The 20,616-nt window shown below is 42.3% G+C and overlaps 1 protein-coding gene and 1 long non-coding RNA gene across 5 annotated transcripts in view; one reads left to right on the top strand and one right to left on the bottom strand.

Annotated features, from left to right (window-relative positions):
- Positions 1 to 20,616, bottom strand: part of LOC107988600 (uncharacterized) — a 138,288-nt gene that overhangs the window by 15,587 nt on the left and 102,085 nt on the right. For both annotated transcript variants that reach the window (XR_003049682.1, XR_001760091.2), the window contains exon 4: positions 2,744 to 2,912. This is a non-coding gene — a long non-coding RNA (uncharacterized LOC107988600). The remainder of the gene's footprint in view (positions 1 to 2,743; positions 2,913 to 20,616) is intronic.
- The window catches only part of mdga1 (MAM domain containing glycosylphosphatidylinositol anchor 1), a 42,159-nt gene that overhangs the window by 6,099 nt on the left and 15,444 nt on the right, over positions 1 to 20,616 (top strand). For all 3 annotated transcript variants that reach the window (XM_008310899.3, XM_025055460.1, XM_017032615.2), the window contains 9 exons: positions 3,833 to 4,102; positions 5,527 to 5,856; positions 7,340 to 7,639; positions 11,745 to 12,011; positions 12,327 to 12,475; positions 18,104 to 18,284; positions 18,390 to 18,413; positions 19,662 to 19,814; positions 19,909 to 20,070. In XM_008310899.3, coding sequence (XP_008309121.3) covers positions 3,833 to 4,102; positions 5,527 to 5,856; positions 7,340 to 7,639; positions 11,745 to 12,011; positions 12,327 to 12,475; positions 18,104 to 18,284; positions 18,390 to 18,413; positions 19,662 to 19,814; positions 19,909 to 20,070 — 1,836 coding nt within the window. The remainder of the gene's footprint in view (positions 1 to 3,832; positions 4,103 to 5,526; positions 5,857 to 7,339; positions 7,640 to 11,744; positions 12,012 to 12,326; positions 12,476 to 18,103; positions 18,285 to 18,389; positions 18,414 to 19,661; positions 19,815 to 19,908; positions 20,071 to 20,616) is intronic.

Genomic DNA, 20,616 nt, shown 5'->3' with positions numbered 1-20,616 from the left:
CCATGCAGATCTGGTTGTTTTGTGAGTTCAGCTGCTGAGTCACAGTAAAAGTTAGCATCAAATTAATAACCTTTAAAACCAGCGACACACTCTGCTCCAATGTTTAAAGTCTGTCCCCACTGAGCTTCTTTGTCCTCGTGGCTCAGATTGGTCCAACTGGGTCATGTCATCATCACTGTTTCACTGCTATTCCACAGGGACACTGATTGATTCTAACATCATAATCTCAGTTTGGGATTTTTGCTCCGTCCTGTTTCTGCTGACAGAAGCCAAATCCTTTTGCCTCCACCTGTCGTGGCAAAAAAAACCCAACAAAAAAAAGAAAAGAAACAGGGGAGCAGTTCTCTGGAGACTGAAATGTTTTAAAGCAGTGAAGAACACTGGAGGGAGACCCAACAAAAAAAAGAAAAGAAACAGGGGAGCAGTTCTCTGGAGACTGAAATGTTTTAAAGCAGTGAAGATCACTGGAGGGAAGGAAATGAAGGAAGGTCAGGACGTGTATGTGTGTGTGTGGGGAAATGAAGGAAGGTCAGGACGTGTGTGTGTGTGTGTGTGGACGCTGTACCGATTTCGGGGTTCTGTCAAATTGACTCTCCACGTTGTTGTGACGACTGTGGCGCTGATCTGACTCTGACAACACGCTGCACCACCGAAGTACGGCGACTCTTCACGCTGCACTCGTTCGTGCCCAAACTGGTGATAAAGCGATTAAAGATTTACACACACATAGTTTTGTGATCCATTGATACGGAGGGGAATAAAACGCTGAATCACAGACGCTGAGATTTAAAAGTGCTGACAACCTCTGAGCAAACAGTGTTGGCCAATCTGCCTCCAGTTAATTCAATCTTTTATTGATTACTATAACTCAGGGTCCCATAAAGCCCCACAATAACACTACTGCAGTACAAGTGTGTAATATATATGTGGGTAGATAATCATATCTAGGATAAATTCCCCATTGGAAGTTCTTGGATCGATGGACAATCTGCCATGAGCTTTAGTACAGTAAAATATGTCTGTGCTGTCAGTTGTCCAGCTGTGAAAGTTTGACTAAAAAAGATGGTGAGGAATCAAGGAAACAAAACGTTCTGTTGGTGGAACGACTGCTGGTCAGATTAGAAAAGTTTTTTTTTTGAAGAACGCACCATCCAAGGTTTTGTCATTTTTCTGAGGTTGTGCAGACGCTTGTTCCTATTCATCATCCACATCAACATTTCTTTGGCCAAACCTTTACACTTTTCTTGTCCTGATATGATTTCTTTTACTATTTTGATATCCTTTTACAAAAACTCTGTCGTTTAAACCCATTCAAATAAGCGTTTGTGCTGTAGCGCCTCCGTCTGTTGGCGCGGTGCACAAACTCCGACTTTGCTTCAAGAGAGAATTTTCTGACTCCAGGAACTTTAGCTCCTGTTTGCACAGAGCAGCAACTTCAACTTCAGAAATATGAGCCTGCCTCTTTTCCTGACCTGCTCTGTTTTTGACTGACACAGTGGCGGCGAAGCAGGTCCCAAAACTCAGACGTATTGAAGGAAAAAAAAAAAAAAAAAACACAACAGAGAAGAAAAGGCAGATGTAAAAGTTACAGTTGAGAGAAAAAAAACACCTTTTAGGGGAATAGTTTTTTTTTTTGTTTCCCTTATGGACATATTTCTGGTCCATAAGGGAAGTGGGTCCAGATGGGCACCAACGAAGAGCCGAGTTTCAGAGGCATTAGGTGGAACTGAGAAGTAAATTAGAGAGTAAATTACAGACCTCCACGAAGTAAAAGTTAGTACCAGGCATCAATTTTACTTAAAAAGACATTGCTGTATCTTTTTATTTTCTCACTTTCTCCTCTGTGTGTGTGTGTGCGTGTGTGTGTGTGTGTGTGTGTGTGGTTGTAAACCACTGGGCTACACATAAATCCCTTTACTTTGGGCAGAGCACTGGCTGATCCTACAGTTACCGTCACCCACGCATCCCCAGGAAATTGAAGCTATAATTCTTAAACCTTCACTTCCTCCTCCTTCATTTTTGCTTCAGATGTTACAGTGGATGTTAGGTTGGTTTTTCTTTTTTTTTTCTACACATACTGCTATTTCTGCCATCACACAGAAGGCTCTGGGATCAGGTCTAAATCAGGGTAATAATCAGGTCCAAAAGATCCTCGGGACACAACCAGGAAGTCTTCGCTTTCGGGCGATGATTCATGAAAAATAGTGAATAAAGAGCTCTCTCATCTGAACAGGTTTGAACAGGAGTGTGTTCTGGCAGACACAGATTGATCACAAGATTATACAGATCGCAAGTCTGTTCCTATGCATCTCTCTCCGTCCTATTGTTTTGTTCATGTGTGTGTGTGTGTGTGTGTGTTGTCGGTTGCACACATCCTTGCATTAGCAGAACATCAATAGAAACATGTTTCTGCAAACCCGGGTGTCCGGCCGCCGCGCACCACTTTCATTAAAGCAATTGCAATCTGTTAAAAAAGAGATTAGATGAGAGGATGTGCTGCCCCTAAAGTCTATTAGAGGAATGAATCGCTTCCTGCGCTCAGTGGTCTCTCTATCTCTCTCTCTCTCTCTCTCTCTGTCTCTCTGTCTCATGCTGTGGATTCACTTTTTCTACAGTTGATTAAAACCTAAATTTGTCTATTTTCTTTTTCAAGTCCATCACTGAACATTTTCACTAATTAATTTTTTGCTTTTCCAAAAAAGAAAATCATCATATTTAACCCCAAATATGGAAACACGCCTACCTTTATTACTGGCCGTTCACCGTTTTCCTCCGTGAACCCAACGCTCCTGTGTTTCTTCTAAAAGGCTCCAGGTCAAATCCATCTCTGTCCGACAACATGGTTTTTTTTCCCCCATGTTCGTGAGGCTGTATTTTTGGGTCGTGCTGTATTTTTCCTCCAGGTCAGTTATCTATAAAAACACACAGTGAAAACAACATGGCTGACGTTAGAACACGAGTCTCCATGGTAGATAAATGCTGCGGTCCAGGACCGAAAACGATGCCTCATCCTCGTTACTCATTTTTAAACCAACAACAAACTCTGATGATGACGTGAATTCACTGTGAACTAAAATAGTGGTTATATGAACATTCAACCCAGGAACCTCTATGACAGTACTGCTCAAGTAGTGGGGCGGGCCCCCCTGGGGGGGCGCGGTAGGGTGCCAGGGGGTCATGCTGTAGTGTAGTTACACTGCTGTAATGCATGAATGATAACAAGCCTCCAGTCACTAGGTGGCAGTCAGTGGTTTGTACAGATAAAAATATACATGTTATTAGGTTCTCAATAGCATTTCAATTCAGGGGGTGTGGGTCGGAGGGGTCATGGGGGGGCGTGAAAACATTTCTGTCCTCAAGGGGGGGCGTGACAGAACATAATTAAGAACCACTGCTCTATGATTATAGCTTTTTGACAACCAAGCAGTCAAACACTGTGCTTTATCTACACTTTTCCACTAAATAGGAAATAAGAAAAAATCAAATTAGGAGTATAATCTCTTTAGGAAAATATTAACTGATCTTGTAAAAAAAGTGTCAAGTATTGAGTGACAAATAGAAATAATTGTTAAATTTGCTGCATGGACTGATTTACAAACGGCAGACGTCATTTTTAGTGATACACGCTGTTTTAAAGTCACACTTGACGTGCCAAATAACACACACACAATCTCACGTTTCGTACACTTTTAATTGTATCTAAATTTGACAGCTGTTGAGAGACAGTTCGCACTTTCACTCCCAGTGGTTTCGCAGCAGGAGCTGAAACACGGTTTTTGTTCAGTTTTGTGTGGATTTCTGATTTTCTTCTTCTTCTTCTTCTCTGTTCCAGCTCCTCCGATGATCCGTCTGTCCGTCGATGACGCCGTGGTGGTCGATCCTGGCCAGGACGTGGTCCTGACCTGCGAGGTGATCGCGGGTTTTCCATCTCCAAACGTGACATGGACACGTTACCCCGGGCCTCTGCCCCTCAGCGCCCAGGTCAGAGGCAGATCGCTGACTCTGAGGGCGGTGACTCCGAGCGACGCAGGGTTTTACAACTGCACGGCTGTGAACAACGTGGGAAACCCCGCACGAAAGAACGTCAATCTGGTTGTCAGGAGTAAGTCAAAAAAAAAAAAAAAAAAAAAAAAAGGGTAAAGTTGCTGTGTTGAGTTTCACAGCATCCCATTTGATTTGGGTTAAAAATGCACTGCTCTGATTCCATAAACCATAATATTTTTGGGTTTAAAAATCCGACCCAACACCTGAAAAGTAGTTTGAGCGTGAGAGCGACAACAACAGGCAGTTTGTTAACCTTGTCAAAGAGCTGCTTTAACACGGCTCAAGTGTCGTCTTCTCCTCGTTTCTGTGCCGTTAAAAACAGAAGCCCTCTCTCCCCTCTCTCCTCTCTCTCCACCCCCGGCTATTTTTATCCCCTTTAATCATCTTTATTCACTTCAATTAGTCTGAGTGGAGTGGAAGCAATTAGCGACAGGCTCTTCTGTTAGTCAACACTGTAGAGAACGTATGCTGAATGGTTTTTCCTGTTAGCTTAATGGTCCTGAACGCATCATCACACCAGCACAGGTGGCAAAACGGCAAGGGAGTGGGACAGACACACACACACACACACACACATACACACACACACATACTGACAGTAAGTACGCACACACACACAGAAGTAGGAAGTTGGACAGGGGACGCAGTCACACTCCAGTACACACACACACACACACGCACACACACACAGAGGCACAGACTCCCAGGTACAGACGACGTCTTCCACACATGTCCCAGGAACAGTCGCACGATCACAGCCACCATATGGTCACAGTTTTAAATCCATCCGTGAGTCCAAGACAAGGATACTGTTAACAAGCTCACAGGAAGTTCAAGTCCAAAACTCCCTCCGTCTGCCGTCGTCTCCCTGGTCAGAGTGGAAACTGAGAGCTGTTTGGTATTCACCGTGGAAGTGTGTTGGGGAAACGCTGCCTTTGAAACAGAAAATGAAATGTGACAGTGTGAGAGGAACTCTTTGTCCTTGATTTTGTTCGTCTCCTCCTCCTCCTCCTCCTCCTCGTGCCCCTGTTATTCTACTCCGTGTTAGGACTTCTTTGTCTTTCCCTCTTTCACAATTTACTGCTGCTTTCTTATACCATTTTTCATTTACATTTTTTGTTTTGTTTTGCGTTTTACTTCATCTAATCCCGCCGTGATAAATCAATACCTCATTTTGATTTCATCATAAATCCTTTTCGCGGAGATGGAGAGAAGAGAAGAGTAGCCTTCAATAAAAATGAATACATGAAGCAGCAGCAGCCGAGGGGATACATATTTGTTATGTATTAAAAGGTTTCCAAATAATACTGCGGAAGTTCATTTGTTACAATTCCATTTGCTAAATTTTTTCAAAGCAACACATTTTCTGTATTATTTGTCCTAACAAAAAAAAAACAACACCAGCCTCCTTTGTTTGTTTGTAACGTCGTGTTTGTGAGTTTGTTTCCGGTTTTTAACCCTTTTGGTTCTGCGTCCTCACAGCGATGAACAACCTGACCTTCCAGATCACACCGGACTCCAACAAGGACAGTGAAACCATCCAGATGGGTCGCGACCTTAAGCTGTCCTGCCACGTGGATGCCACCCCGCAGGACAAGGTCAACTACACCTGGTACAAGAACGGTGCGCTCATCTACAACTCGGACAACCTGATATTGCTGCGCAGCGACCCGGACATGGCCCCGGGAACCAGCAGTTTGGAGATCGTAGACATGAAGTTCAGAGACTTGGCCACCTACAGCTGCGTGGCAAACTTCCCCGGCAGCAGAGTTCCAGAGCTGCGTGTGGACGTGAACATCTCCCAGAACAGTGGTGAGTTTGTTTGTTTGTTTGTTTGTTTTTATATTTCAGACTCGGGAAAATTATCATAAAGCACCAAATATTAAATCTGCCAATGGGCTGAAACTATTTTGCTGAACAAGAACTCTTTAAAAAGACTCAAAGGTCTCACCACTGAGAGACTAAAATGCCTTAAGACAAGACAAAAAATACCATGTACATTTATGACATTTGCACCAGTGGATAAACTGGGTAATTCTGACTTGAAGTTTGCTGGAACATCTTATCAAAAAGAAGTTGAAGTTATTTTTCTGACTATGAGAATTGTTGTTTTTATATGAAGAAATACACTCTCTACCATGATAGATAAAAAATAATAAAACCATCTACTGCCAGACATTTTAGTGGTTATCACAACGGACTTAGAACTCTGCCTTACACGAAGAAGGTCCTGGGTTCGAGACCCAAAGAAACACAATCTTAAAGGGCGCCTCCTGTGGCAGCCTGTGTGTTTTCACTCTGTGGATTGGATGAATAATGGACTTCAACTTGAAATATTTCCATTTTCCCCTTTTTCCATTCCCGTCCACACAACAGTACAGAAACCAAACACAAACCTTTTTTTTTTTTAGTGCTACTAATATCAAAAATCCATGAAACTGTTTTTCAGTGACTTTTGGATTTATTTGAATTTTTTTGTGTCATTGTGCTGCATTATTCTGCACAGTCCAAATCTGAGTCACTAATATTATAATTATATTTTTATGCCAAAAAAAAGCTCACATTTTATTCAATCCTTTCCTGCCTGTTAGAGACAAATGCAGCCAAAACTTTTTGTAGCTGATAGAAGTGTGGCTCAGTGTCAGTCAGTGTCCAGTGTCAAATCAGAAAACTTTATCTGGTACTATTTCATTTTATGTTTTTTTTTAAACTCCTGTCCATAAATGTGAGAAACGATCGGTCGTTGGAACTTTGTTCTGTTCCTACAGGGAATGTGAGAATTCCAAAGACAGTAGGAGTATTCCTGTGTGTGGTTAACCATAACATTATTACCCAAACCTGAGGACTCATATTTCCTAATGTCCCCGTGTTGCGTTGAAACTGTTTGATAGTCCAATAAAATTAGGCTTGTAAATGTCATTTTCTTTCATTACGTTCATTTTATTCTCCATCTGTCTCTGTTATTCACTTTCTCCGTTCACACCATCTGTCAGTTTGAACTGGAGGCCACCTCCTCATTTGTTAGATAAGATAAAAACCAACTCCTTCCTCCTGTGCTCTTCTTGCGCTGCTTTTCCTCCCACTATGTAAAACAATAATTCCTCTTCCTAATAAACCTTTCCTCTTTAGTGTATAAACTCTACTTATGGAAGGTATTATATTGTTTCATTTCACAGAATTTAATAACGTCTAAAAAAAACCCAAAGAAACAAACAAACGCTCCTCCCTGTAGGAGCAGACGACTTCACCATATTCTCACTATTTTAAACTTTCTTTCTCGACCTTTTCTTCCAAGTGTCCCCTCCAGTGCTGACAGTTCCACCTGGAAGTCAGGTGGTCAGTGTGCGAGAGGGGGGTGTCGCTGAGCTGCTGTGCATGATAGTGGACGGCAAACCTCGCCCACCTGTGCTGTGGTCACGGACAGAGAAGGACCTGCTCATGCCGTCGGGTCAGCCGGTGGTGGAGACGCCTGACGGTCGCCTGAGACTAAGGAACGTCACCCGGGACATGATGGGGGCGTACCGCTGCCAGACCGCTCCGTACAACGGGCTGAACATCAAACGCAGAGAGGCACAGGTCCAGCTCAATGTTCAGTGTGAGTGTGAGACGGATTATTTTTACTTGGGAACACAACAATAACCACGGACTCAGAGCAAAGAACACTCTGATATTTTTGACCATGTGCTGTTTACATTTCATCAGAGTTTGTTTGTTCAATTTCTTATGGAACTGAGAACTATTTGTGTTCCCACTACATGAACGAGGACTATTTAAATGAACAGGACTATTTTAGCTGTAAAATAGTTTAAGGTTAATAGATCGGAGGGGCTGAAAGACTTGAAATTCTTAATAAAATGCTATTTCTAAATGAACCACTAGGGGCGTACTGTGTTAGAAAATTATATCTTTAGCGTTTTACAGAGAAAATACCTTCTTATTTTAAACAGTATTACAGTTTAAATTAAACCTTCATCAGATTCACTCAGATGTATATCAGATGGACAGAACCATAAGGAACTTATTAGTGTCAGAGCCGGTGAATTGTGCTAATTACAACAATCAACAAAATATTACTGCCCAGAAAATCCCTTCTTAAAACGTGTAGCGATGTTCTAGAAAAATCTGCTGCAAGTAAAAAAAAAACCAGAAAAATCCCCGACCAAAGAAACATTAGCAGTAATTGAACGTTTTTGACGAGGTTTACTGCAGTTATTAAAAACACAGGAACACAGACCTTCACTCTGGGGAATCCAAACTAAAAGTTGCTCAATAAGTTTATGCTTGTGATTAAAAGAAGAGACTAAGTCAACATTTGTCCTCAGGTCTGTGGCCTTTCAGCCTCCGCCGCCGCCGCCGTGCTGAGGTTGATAAACACAGACCCAAATTAGCAGCCTCTGTCTGTACGTACGTGTGAGGCTAACGCACCGCGGCCGTTGGAGAGTGTGCGGAGTTTCCCTAATGAGTGCAGCAGGTCCGTGAGTGACACTTTCATTACGGACACGCTGCGTGTTTCTCACTGAAAGTCTAGAGTATCGGCCAAGAAATGAATCATCTGTGTATCCAGGCTGTAAAATGACTCCATTAACAAGCTGTGTAGCCTAAACTGCTCAGCTCCCCTTAACCCTCCTCCTCTGTCAATCACATCACACCTGAGGTCTGATTAGCGTCTGACATAATGAGACCCAGCTGTTTACAGACAAAAAGATTGACTTAGTTCCTTTCACATGGTGGCGCTGTACTCATGTGTCCTCAGTAAAAACTCACTGAAAGAGAAATGATTTTTGGAGTTTGGAAATTCTCCTGGACGCTTTGGTCTTTTGAGCTGCACCGTGGCCCCTTAGTTTGGAAATTCTTCTGGACAGTTTGGTCTTTTGAGCTGCACCGTGGCCCGGTGTCCGTGGAGACGAGCGTGAGTGTATTTTAATCGTATTTAAACAATATAAAAATACAGACTGAGCTGTCAGTGAAAAACAGGACAGGCTCAGGGCAGAGAGTCAAACAGCCAGGGCTGAGGTTGAAGTGTCTGTCGACAGAGTCGTGACGACAGTGAAGAAAGAAAACACGTATTTAAGGATTTTTCTGAAATAACAATTCAGTTTGTGTCTTGATGAACATCTTTGTTAATTTACTGAGAAATATCTTCCAACGACGTGAGAGAGTGCAATAAAACCCAAGCACAAGTCAGGAGTAAATCATTTCAGCAAAAGTCTAAATAAATACAAACAGAAAGGAGTTTAAAGAAAATCCTTTTTTTTAATCATTCTGTTGTGACTGTTGGTAGTTGGACAATAGCTCAGCAACAGGTTTTTATTATTCCCTGTGTGTTCTCGATCACGGAGCTTTCACTGAACTCTAATCCTTCAGACTATAAATGGATTAAACAGTCAAAGTTTAATCTGATCACACACAAAAATAATATTTAATAGGTTTGTTTCCATTTTTGAATTTAAAATAATATATTTTATCATATGGTAAATTTATGTCGCTTTTTTGCATTTTTTAGGAACAAATTACACAAGTTATTTTATTATTATTTTATTCTATTTATAAAAATGTTTGTATTCCTCAGTGAGTTGTGCTAGGACATATGGTGCACGTCTTGTTTGTGCTCGTGGTTACTGATAAAATTGACGATGAAAGAACAGAAAAAAAAAATCGTCTTTTTCACAGGAGGATTTACGGTGCTTTCTATAGCAGCTCCGGTGCAAAGGCTAACACACTGTGAGCTCTGCTGTCCATGGTTGCCAATTCTGATTAATGGTGTAGGAGGTAACCCCTCTCAGTACAGAACAAAAAAAAAAACACAGAGAGATGACACAGATGCATGAGCTAAACTGAAAGGAAGAAGGTAAAAAGAAACCTTGAAAAAAAAGGAGGTTCAAGAAGGTGGTAAGATGTTAAAGTAAAAACCAGCAGAACTGCAAAATATTCAAAGTTTCTCCTTTGACTGAAATCCTTTTTATTAGCAACAAGAATGTAGGAAGTGATGAACTGATGAAACTCGCTCCCTTTCCTAAAGCTAGTGCACCTTTATTAGGAATTTTACGGCTCAGATTAAAACCGTCTGTATTATAAACACGCTGGTCCTCAGCAGCGACGGTCGAACATACGTAGGTCACACCGTGGTATTTCCTCACGGTTGGTTGTTAAACTCAGACTCTAATCTGTGTTTTTGACTTCTGTATAATACGGTGGTTTATTTGGACCTGGTTTGTTTTTCCTTCTCCTGTTTAACAACATCTTCTGCTCATTTAGTTTTTTTCTGCCACATAATTGAGTGGATGCACAGATTTTTGCCACTTTGGACTCGTCTGCATCCTCCTGTTTTTCTTGTTCCCCTTCTTTACCCTCAGAGACGTGGCGGTTCCTCCCCATTGCCGTTCTCATCATCATCAATCAGCAAACTGCTGGCCGTGAGAGCGGACCTTTCTCCATCTTCTCCCTCCCTTTCTGCATCCTGTTTTTTTTTTTTGTATCCTGCTGTCCACACCTTCCCTCCTCAATCATTGACTTCTCTCACTTTAACACACTCTGCCATTCGTCTTCCTCCGTTCCTGCATCTTTAGGAGAGGCTGTTCCCTCACCCTCCCTCCCCTACACTCCCATCTCTCCCTTCTGTCTCATGTAAATTGATTTTGACTTTGTGTACTTTAAATGTTTGTCTTGGTCAGTGCTGAAGTCAGTGCTGAAGTCAGTGCTGAAGAGAATCCATTTTACATCCAATAAGACGGACAGGAACGTTTTGTTTACGTGGAGTTCAGCGCCACGACGGCAGAAAAAAAAACGACATTCCACGGCTGGGAAAGTCCGCAGTTGTTTGAACAAACGGTCACGTGACGGGTGTTGGTTATTTTCTCAGTCAAATTCTGGTGGAAATGAAACCATTTATGAACAAAGCGTTTCCACTGCATCTGTGTGTGTTTCTCCACATTTATTTTTTTTTCTTTTTACCCTTGCTGCTCGTTTCCAAAGTCAGTCGGCCATCAGTATGCACACGTGTCCATAAGGGTTAGGCAGGGTGTGTGACCATACACTAATCAGACTGTGGGATTATTGTGTGACCTTTGACTGATCAACGATCACTCACCTGCACCAGGAGGCAAAGAAGACGCTGCAGTCAGATTCAAGCTAGAAACAAAGACTGAACCAGTGGTAGTCAAACATGTTCTGAACTGGAGCAGAAAAAATTTAAAAAAAAAGTTACTATATACATATATTTATATTTATGATATCTACACATTTATCTAAATATGCACTTGTGTATATACTATATATCAATATAAATAAACACAGTATATATTTACATAAAGAACATTCCAGTTCCATCTTTATCACTGGTTCAAAGTGGATTTAAATTCCACAGTAATTCATCACTGACTCAAACCACATCAAGTCTCATCTTCAGGGGCTTCAACATCAAATTTCATCACAACAATTCTCCTCTCAACATCTTGTGTCCAATCTGTATGATTAGCCGGGATGATCCCGCTGCTTATTGCTCTGCGGCAGAGTCATTTTGCAGCGCGGTGTCACAGTGGATCCCAAGATAACCTGGGCTAGTCAATGATTAAAATCGGTGGCCTTACATCACTGCTGACAGGTTAATTAGAACTGGTTAATGTGGGTAGTTGTAGCTGCAGGCGTGGGTTAATGCCGTGGTTGGAGACCCTAACTGGAGTTACACCTCCGTGTTCCAACAGATTCACCAATACTGGACCCCGTTTTCCAGGACGTGCGTTCTAGAAACTCCCAGATGGTGACGCTGAGGTGCACGATCCTGAGGGCCAACCCACCGCGTCTGACCGACATCCGCTGGTATCGCAACGGCGAGATCATTCGCATGCCCATGCCCGACCTGAAGGAGACGCCGGAGCTGAAGTTCAAGCTGGAGCCCCTCAACAACGGCTCTTACGAGTGCAGAGTCAGCAATTACGCTGGAACGTCATCGTGTACATTTAATGTTTCTGGTAAGAAGTCTTTCGTTGGACATTAGTGGGCAATTTTGGTGGTTGAACAGATAAAACTTAATGATTAAAATCTATGCTCAGTTGGATTTTTTTTGTACTTCTATAAACCTCTAACGACAGTCCTCCAAACTTTGCAAACTTATATTTAATTTGGTTGTACAGTGGTAAAAACGACTCTTCTGCTGTTGGAGGCTGTAGATCCTGTTACAGCCTGACGACGGCAGCTTTAACCTGTGTATCCAGATAATAATACTCCACGTTAACTGTCGTTCTTGTTTCAAATGCTGATACGGCTTCTCCCGCCTCCTTTCACAGCCAAACCCTACAACGCAGAATTCTACTTCGACACACCGAACCCAGTCCGGATCCTGAAAGGAAACAACTATTCCTACAACCTGCAGTGGACACAGAAAGACCCCGAGGCCACAGACCGCATCATAGGCTACTGGATAAACGTCCGCAAGGTAATGGAGTTTGACACTAACATCCGTCCACAGCACCGTCCGACGCTCACGGCTCACGGAAACACACTTGCATTTGTTTTCTCATTATCCTCTGTTAAATTAAGCCTAATAAGATAATTGTGCGCGGCTCAGTCCAATAGCTGGGAGCGATGGACGGAGACAGTTGTTGTGACGCGTTCCTTTCACAGTTGCTCATTACAAACAATGGCAAATAAACTGGAACATCAGACTGGGAGGAAGTGAGTAAATATAGGCCACTCTGGGGAAAAGGGAATCACCGAGTTAATCGTTGATTCACTTTATTACATTGTTTGCCTTTTTTAGAGTCACATCATTAGACGTCAACATATTAATATTAAAGTACGCTCTGTTTTTTTGTTTTGTTCAAGGACAAATTCATTTTTGTTTTGTCTTTTTTGACAACGAGCCAAGAGCTTGTTTTTCTAAGAATTGTTTTTTTTTGCTTCTTGATGATTCCTGGTTTTACTTGAGAATTCACACACTATTTTACACAAGGGAACACTGGGAATAAACCACTCCTCCCCCACCCTCCTCCCCACTCCTCACCTCTCTACAGGGTTCATTCCCATATGTCAGAGACATTGTTTTATTCTTTTCTGAAACTAATTAAAAAACATTAAAAAAAAAGATCCAGACCTTGTTCACCAGACAGACATTTGTTTTTCTTTTATATCATGGTGCTTCATCCGACTGGTTTCCTGCCAACGCGGCTCCTTTCAGAGTGTCAGCGGGAAGTCAGTTTGACCAGAGAAAAACTTCATTTGTTAGTGTTTAATGTTTGAGCAGCTTCTGTGGTGAGTTTTCATTCACCTCCCTGTGGTTCGGATTCATTTAGTCTGGCGTTCACACACGTCATGAGTTTATTATCTGTTTTTTTTAAACTTCAACTCATTTGTCTTCAACTAAAGCCGTCATCGAAGCATGTTCCAAAGACACACTAAAAGATTTAGTTTTGCACGGATGGTTTGCTTCATACATGCAGGAAACAGTTACATTAGTATGAATACTCCACACCACAGGAGTGTCCATAATTAGAAGGTTTTGTTGTTGAAACTTGAAATGTTTCAATCCTTGATTTTAGTCTTTAAAACCACAGACGTCAGTGATAAAAACCAACTTTAATGGAGCTCTCTTCTTCTTCTTCTTCTTCTTCTTCTTCTTCTTTTTCTTCTTCTTCTTCTTCTTCTTCTTCTTCTGTTTTGTTTTTAATAACCTCTCACAGATGACTGGCTTTTAAATCAGGGGACCAGTAAGAGAGCAGTGAATTATATACAGCTGGCTGAGGATTGTGTGTGCGTGTGCATGTGTGTGTGAGACAGAGAGAGAGAGAGAGAGCGAGGGCTGATAATAACCAGTGTGCCAGCTTGCTTTTGTGTAGATGAATAGCTAATTCTCTCTCTACTTTAAAGACTTGGCTGCTTACCTTATTAAGGAAGACTCTTTAGGGAAATACAAAATGAGCGCCGTCCTTCCTCAGATGCACGTTAGATTGCGTGCCTAAGCCCCTCGACTACTCTCCTTCCACTTCCTCTTTCTTTCATTAGACTGGTTTCCTCAGTCGCTACATTTGGATCCTGTTTTTTTTTTTTTTGTACCAGTTCTTTTTTTTCCTCCATCTCTCCGTCCACACTTGCTCCTCTCTCTCTCCCTCTCTCTCTCTCTGTCTGTATTTAACTGTCTCCCTCACTCGTCCCCCATTTTTCTCTGCTACTTGGCCTTAAGTGCAGACCTAATGATATTTAACGTAGGGTGAACGGTGGCAAACTGGAGTTTCACACATAAATATTTGCTGCAGGTTGTTATGCTGACCATGTTGGAAATCATTCTCACATTAAGTGGCTGTTTAGAATTCTTAACTGCTGTTAAACCTTAATCTAATTTGAAGACGACTACCTGCGTGTCCTCGGGAAAGGAGATGAGAAAGAAGAAAAAGAAAAAAGTAAGAAAGGAAGTGAATGAAACGGGGCCAAAGCCTCAAACGAGCTTCAAATTAAAGAAAAACAGCCAATCCCACGGGTGCTCTCCACTGTTAAACGGCGTCTACCAGAACATTCAAATGTAATTCCATCTCAATTTCACAAGCCATCTATTTCTGCAACACTTTCTCCAGCTCACCCTCTTAACACCTTGACACTCCATCTTTTTAGCACCTGCAAAATGATGTGGAGTTCTCCAGGGAGACATGCCGGCTCAGAGACGGAGGCCGGATGTTGGAGATCAGTTCCTCAAACCACGCTTTTTGCCACATTCTTCTTCTTCTTTGCTCACATTAACCATTTTTTTTTGTATTTAACTGTCAGTGATTGGCGTGCCCTTGCGGCTGCGTCTGTTTCTACAGTACGTGTTCGACTCAGTCGGGCCGTGAAACCATTGTTTACACTTTTTAATTAGCTATAGCTGAAACTCCCCACGGGGGAATTCTCTGTGAAGGAATCATCAGCTTCTCGACGCATCTTCAAGTTGTCATGAACCCTCTTTAAATTCACTTCACAGAAGCTCAGTGACGTTTAATTAAGATTAAAGCAACGAACAAGGAAATTGTAATTATTTACACCACTAAATATTTGCACTAATTACTTGTCTTTCCTGTCACACATAAAATTTGCATATATATGTATATATACAGTGTATATATATATATATATATGTATATATGTATATTTAAGGTAAAGTAGAAAAATCTCCAATCATAAACCAAACTTTTCTAAATGAGCGCCTGGACGCAGCGTCCGTGGAAATGTACATGTGCACTGACCCAGTGTGAAGCACGGCGAGAACTCATGCATTACTGCATGCATTTATTCAAGCTGTTAATTTTCCCACGCCATCCGTCCGTCCATCCATCCATCCATCCATCCGTCCATCCGTCCGCCCTCCCACACACTTAAAAGGCCGAAGTCTGTGGGATTTGTTGCTTTTATCTCCCGCACCTGCGTTTAAATCCCAACTCTTCACTGTTATTATAGTTGATCTTTTAACACCATCACGTACTTCATGTATACGACCTCAGCTCAGCTCTGCTTGACGGCCATTTTGACACGATGGTGGTCACCACGTGACCGGTGTGTAAACGTTTGTAAAACAGAGACGTTTCACCTTTGAGCTGATTAAACATGAAGCAACACCAGGCTGACGCATCTGCTCAGTTACAGTGGTGTCCACACACACACACACACGTAGATAACTATTATATTTTCTGAACGAATCATCGTGTTTGTAATTACAAGCGTCTGAAAAGATCAGAGAGGCAGAAATGTAATTTAAAATCATTTTGAGCAGGAAAAACCAATCCATCCTGAAGTTTTTTTTAGACAGTTCAGTTCTTTGTTTGAGGTTTGGAAAAATGTCAGTTTGTCAAGCTGCATCTTTTAAATAATCACTAGGGCTGTTCATGGATTCAGATGTTTGAATCACTGGGAGCTGTGGACTCATCATGGAACATCATGATTAATCATGATGTTAATTAATCATCATTAATCATGATTATTTTTAAGTACATTTATATTCATTAAAAACAGAAAAGACAAATAACAACAGGTAGATGTATGACTTTCACACATGTTGTCCCTGATGTTTTTTTAAAAATTACTTCTTGTTTTCAAAACCAGCATTATGCCCTAATGTTTTTTAAAAAATTACTTCTTGTTTTCTAATGTTTGTTTTTTTTTAAAAAATTACTTCTTGTTTTCAAAACCAGCCAACAGCCGTTATTGGATCTTTGCGTTGCGCTCACTGCTTCTCTACAACCCTGGAGTAAAGTATGCAGACGTCCTTTATATCCCTCCAATATTCTGTGGTCACAGCGGCATCATAAAAATGGGAAGGTAAAATAAAGGAGAGGGCGTGGAGTGGGACGAAAAGAGTGGTTTATTTTTAGGAGCAGATTATCTAGTCTGCACTGAAAGATACCTGCTGTTGTACAAGGATGTGGAAGGATGCTCAATGACTGGCAGGAGAGTGCGAAAAGTTGGTTCAACACAAAGGAAAACAGCCAGACTTTCACTAAGAATGGAGAAGGAACAGCTACTGGTGGCATCCTGCCTGCTGAGGAAGGACGGATTCCATCCTGGCTGTGAGCTGCCGAGCAGAAACGTGCAGGGATTGGGCTGGAGCTGCCATGTGATACTGGCACCAAGGAGAGTCGAGCCAATTCTTTTGGCAGCTAAGGCAGGAGTCACCGTGGTCTTGTCAGTGGGAATATCATCCCCCTCTAGTTGTGTTTGAATTTGTGGTAGTTAGTAGACACGGGGTGAAAATAGTCAGAGCAGGACAGGAGGAAGAGCTAATTCTGTGCCGGTGTCACAGTCTGTACGGTCTATGAAGGGAGTCAGCTGACGCCTGAGTGCCACACCAAACTGTTCTGGAGCGAGCACACGGCACCGAGGACAAGGAGGAGAAGAAGAAGAGTTTTTATTGTGACATTTCTCTTGTCCTTTATTGTCCAACACGACCGCGTTGTTGTAGGGGACGTTTGTACTCAGCTTACAACCAAAGTACCGTGGTACGATACTTTGCAGATACAAAAATGGAAGTACATGCAAAAATGTTGTGGTGGACGAGTAGACAGTAGGTGGAGCTCTCTCTGTCCCTGGGTTTTTTTCTTCACTACTGTTTTCTGAACATTTGAAGAAAAAAAAAGTCAAAACTACAGATGCATCGACACTGACCTGGTCTAGATTTAGACATTTTCTAACAGTGTCAGTTTGAAGACTTTTTTGTATCATACGAAAAGATTTGTTTCGAGAAGAAAATAAAACTGGCCGTTAGCAGATCTGTTTGTTTTTCTTCTAGTTTTCTCACTGGGAAATGTTTTTGTTTTTGTTTTTTCCCGGTAAGATCCAGTGTAATGTGCATCAGCACCAACTTCAGTTCAATACCCGTCCCTTCATAGTAACATCCACAGAAACCCGTGTCTGTTCTGTTTCACCGACACATCCACTGTACGCATTAACACAGTAAGTGCATCAGGCCCCAAATCCATGCACAGCACACACACTCTGAGCCTCTGCCTCATGCATAAAGTGATAATGCATGCTGTGGGTGTAGTGAAGTGTCACGGTGGAGTGGCGGACCTAATGCATTAGATTGAGCTCGGTGTCAGGTCTTTAAGTAGCCGTGTTCAGAGGCAGGGACACAGCTAATGGATTTGTCTCTTTGTGGGTGGAATAACACAGGAATAACTCTGTTAGAAAAGCTGCTGAAAGAATATTAAGATGGAATCTGGAGCAACATCAAACCATTTCTAATAACCTATACGTCGTGATAATGCTTTGCCTACGTGTGTCACGTTAATGAGTCGTTACAATCAAATTAACTTGTTACAGTGAATTAAAATACAAGTTAATATAGAATGATAAAAGTTTCATTACATTTTTAGATTTAATGTTTTTACAATTGAAAAACATGACATTGAACTTACGTGATTATTAATTATTCATTCATATCATATCATGACAGATGGAAGCCAATCAGAGAGGACTTTCTGTTGGACGTGTGATCGGTCACTAATATAAGACAAAGCAAAAAGATTTTTTAAAAATAAATAAATAAATCACTTGCTACACAGGCTAATGTGATTTTTTTTTTTTTTGTAATTTTTCCATCTAGAATAAACTGAACCAACTGGTCAAGCAGATTGACCTCAGGGGGAAGGAGCCAGAGAAGGGCGTCCTGATGACCTACACCATCCCTGACCTGCAAATCCCCGTGTCCTACGAAGTCCGACTGTCCCCCATCACCACCTTCAGCACCGGCGACTACGTCACTCGAATCATTCAGTACTCTGAACGTGAGAGTTTCTACACAGTATCTTTGAGTCACAGTCCTGTGTTTGCATGACCCACGCTGATCAATCTTGTTTTTGTTTCTTTTATGTTTTATTTATGTCCTACAGCCTACACTTACCCACGGCCTACAGGTGAGACATTACTTCCTCTGCTTCACCTCATTCCTCAGCCTTTAGGTTGTTGTTGTTGCTGCTGCTGTTGTTGTTGTTGTTGTCGGCTGATTGATGTCAGGGCGGGGAATTTAGGAAGGCACATTAAAGTTTGATGAAAGCCAATTTAGCTTTTATGCTTCAAGCAGTGTTGGTACAAAGTTGTCAGGGAGAAGTTTGGCCTCCAATGGACCGGAGAAGAAGAAGAAGAAGAAGAAGGAGAAGGAGAAGAAGAAGAAGAAGAAAAAGAAGAAGAAGAAGAGGAAGAGGAAGATGAAGAAGAAGAAGGAAGAAGAAGAGGAAGAAGCGGAAGAAGAGGAAGAGGAGGAGGAAGAAGAAGAAGAAGAGGAAAAAGAAGAAGAAGAAGAGGAGGAGGAAGAAGAAGAAGAAGAGGAGGAGGAAGAAGAAGAAGAGGAAGGAGCGGAAGAAGAGGAAGAGGAGGAGGAAGAAGAAGAAGAAGAAGGAGAAGGAGAAGAAGAAGAAGAAGAAGGAGAAGGAGAAGAAGAAGAGGAGGAAGAAGAAGAAGAGTATTCTGAGTAGGCACCAACACCTTGGTCACTATGACACCTTTGTCGTCTTTCTCACTCTCTGGTTCTACTAACTCTCTGCTCTCTGATTTTTTTTTCTTTCGCCTCTTTCACATTCTTTTGCCGTCTTTCATTCAGTTTCAGTCAATTGCATCCTGTCTATTTTCTTCATTAAGAGACACAGCAGCATTTTCTGGCAGGAGTGGCATCTGGCCCTGCCAGGGTTAGGCAATTAAAACAACAGCAGATTGAAACAGGCTGCGAGAACAACAGTGCAAATTGAATGCAGTGCAGTGCAGAGCGGAGCAGGGTGTGTGTGGCAATAGATTAGCTTCCTGATACAGAAATGAACACGAGCTGTCCTGGTGAGGTGTGTGTGGGTGAGGGAGGGAGAGAGAGAGAGAGGGAGAGAGAGAGGCTTTCACTGTATATGGAACTCATGTTTGTAGATGTGTTGTTGTTGTACTGGCTCGGATCAATTTTCATTAATAGCGGAATTCTGTGGATGTTTTCATGGAGGTGACGGTGTCACAGACATGGAACCTTTTCTGTCGTATGGAAACACGCCTGTTGTTTTGTGAAACACAATTTTATATCCCGACTTATCAGAACTTCAAATAGTGAAGCGGAGGGTTCAGAGGTTAGCTGCTTCTCACCATCTTTACTCTCTCTCTCTCTCTCTCTCTCGATGCTTTTCCATCAGATCACGTTTGTGGATTCGAGGACGACCGGATCTGCGGCTTTTCTCAAGACCGCAGTGACAACTTTGACTGGACCAGACAGAATCACCTGACTCAGAACCCCAAACGATCGGCCAACACTGGGCCCGACACCGACCGCAGTGGAACCAAAGAAGGTGAGGAGAGTTCAGGTTGAGGAAAACATCAGCCCAGTCTGTTGACTCAGGACAACGACGTAAATATGATGATGACATGTTTGGTCGGTCGCAGGTTTCTACATGTACATCGAAGCCTCACAACCACGGGTTCAAGGAGAGAAGGCCCGTCTGATGTCTCCACTTTTTAACGAGACCCTGTACAGGGGTCCAAAGGGTTCTGGGAGGATGCCGTACTGCGTCTCCTTCTACTACCACATGAAGGGCAAACACATCGGTGAGTAGAAGACGACAGTGATTACACACACGCGCCCCCTACAGAGTGGACTGTGTGGCGTACGACCAACGGTCAACCCCCAAGAAATACTGTATATCCCACTGTGCATTGCAGTCGTGACAACATAGCGAATATGGACGGAGGAAAATGGACGGAAAAGAAGTGGGAGACAAGGGTTTAGAAATCTGAGAGTGAAAAAAAATTTTTGTAGGGTCTCACTCTATCTGTGTGTGTGTGTGTGTGTGTGTGTGTGTGTGTGGAAGTGTAATTTATGGCACTAGCAAGACACAATCAGTCATTTGGGTGAAGCTGTTCATCATAATGTGCTCAGTCACGCAGCCAGACTGAAGACGTCCTGTAGACCACACACCTGCCTACTGACACACACACACACACACACACACACCTGTGGTATGTACAGTCAGGATCCATTTGAGCCCCATTTGGATTGGGATATGTTTGGAGAGAGAACATTATGGTCCATCCTCTCTCTCTCTCTACGTCTACACACTTCCTTAATACTAGGTCAAACAACACCCTCCTACT

Source organism: Cynoglossus semilaevis, chromosome 5 (assembly GCF_000523025.1).
Source record: "Cynoglossus semilaevis isolate Cse_v1.0 chromosome 5, Cse_v1.0, whole genome shotgun sequence".
NCBI lineage: Eukaryota > Metazoa > Chordata > Actinopteri > Pleuronectiformes > Cynoglossidae > Cynoglossus > Cynoglossus semilaevis.
The sequence above is the reverse complement of the archived record's forward strand: the minus strand, read 5'-3'. Positions and strand labels throughout refer to the sequence as shown.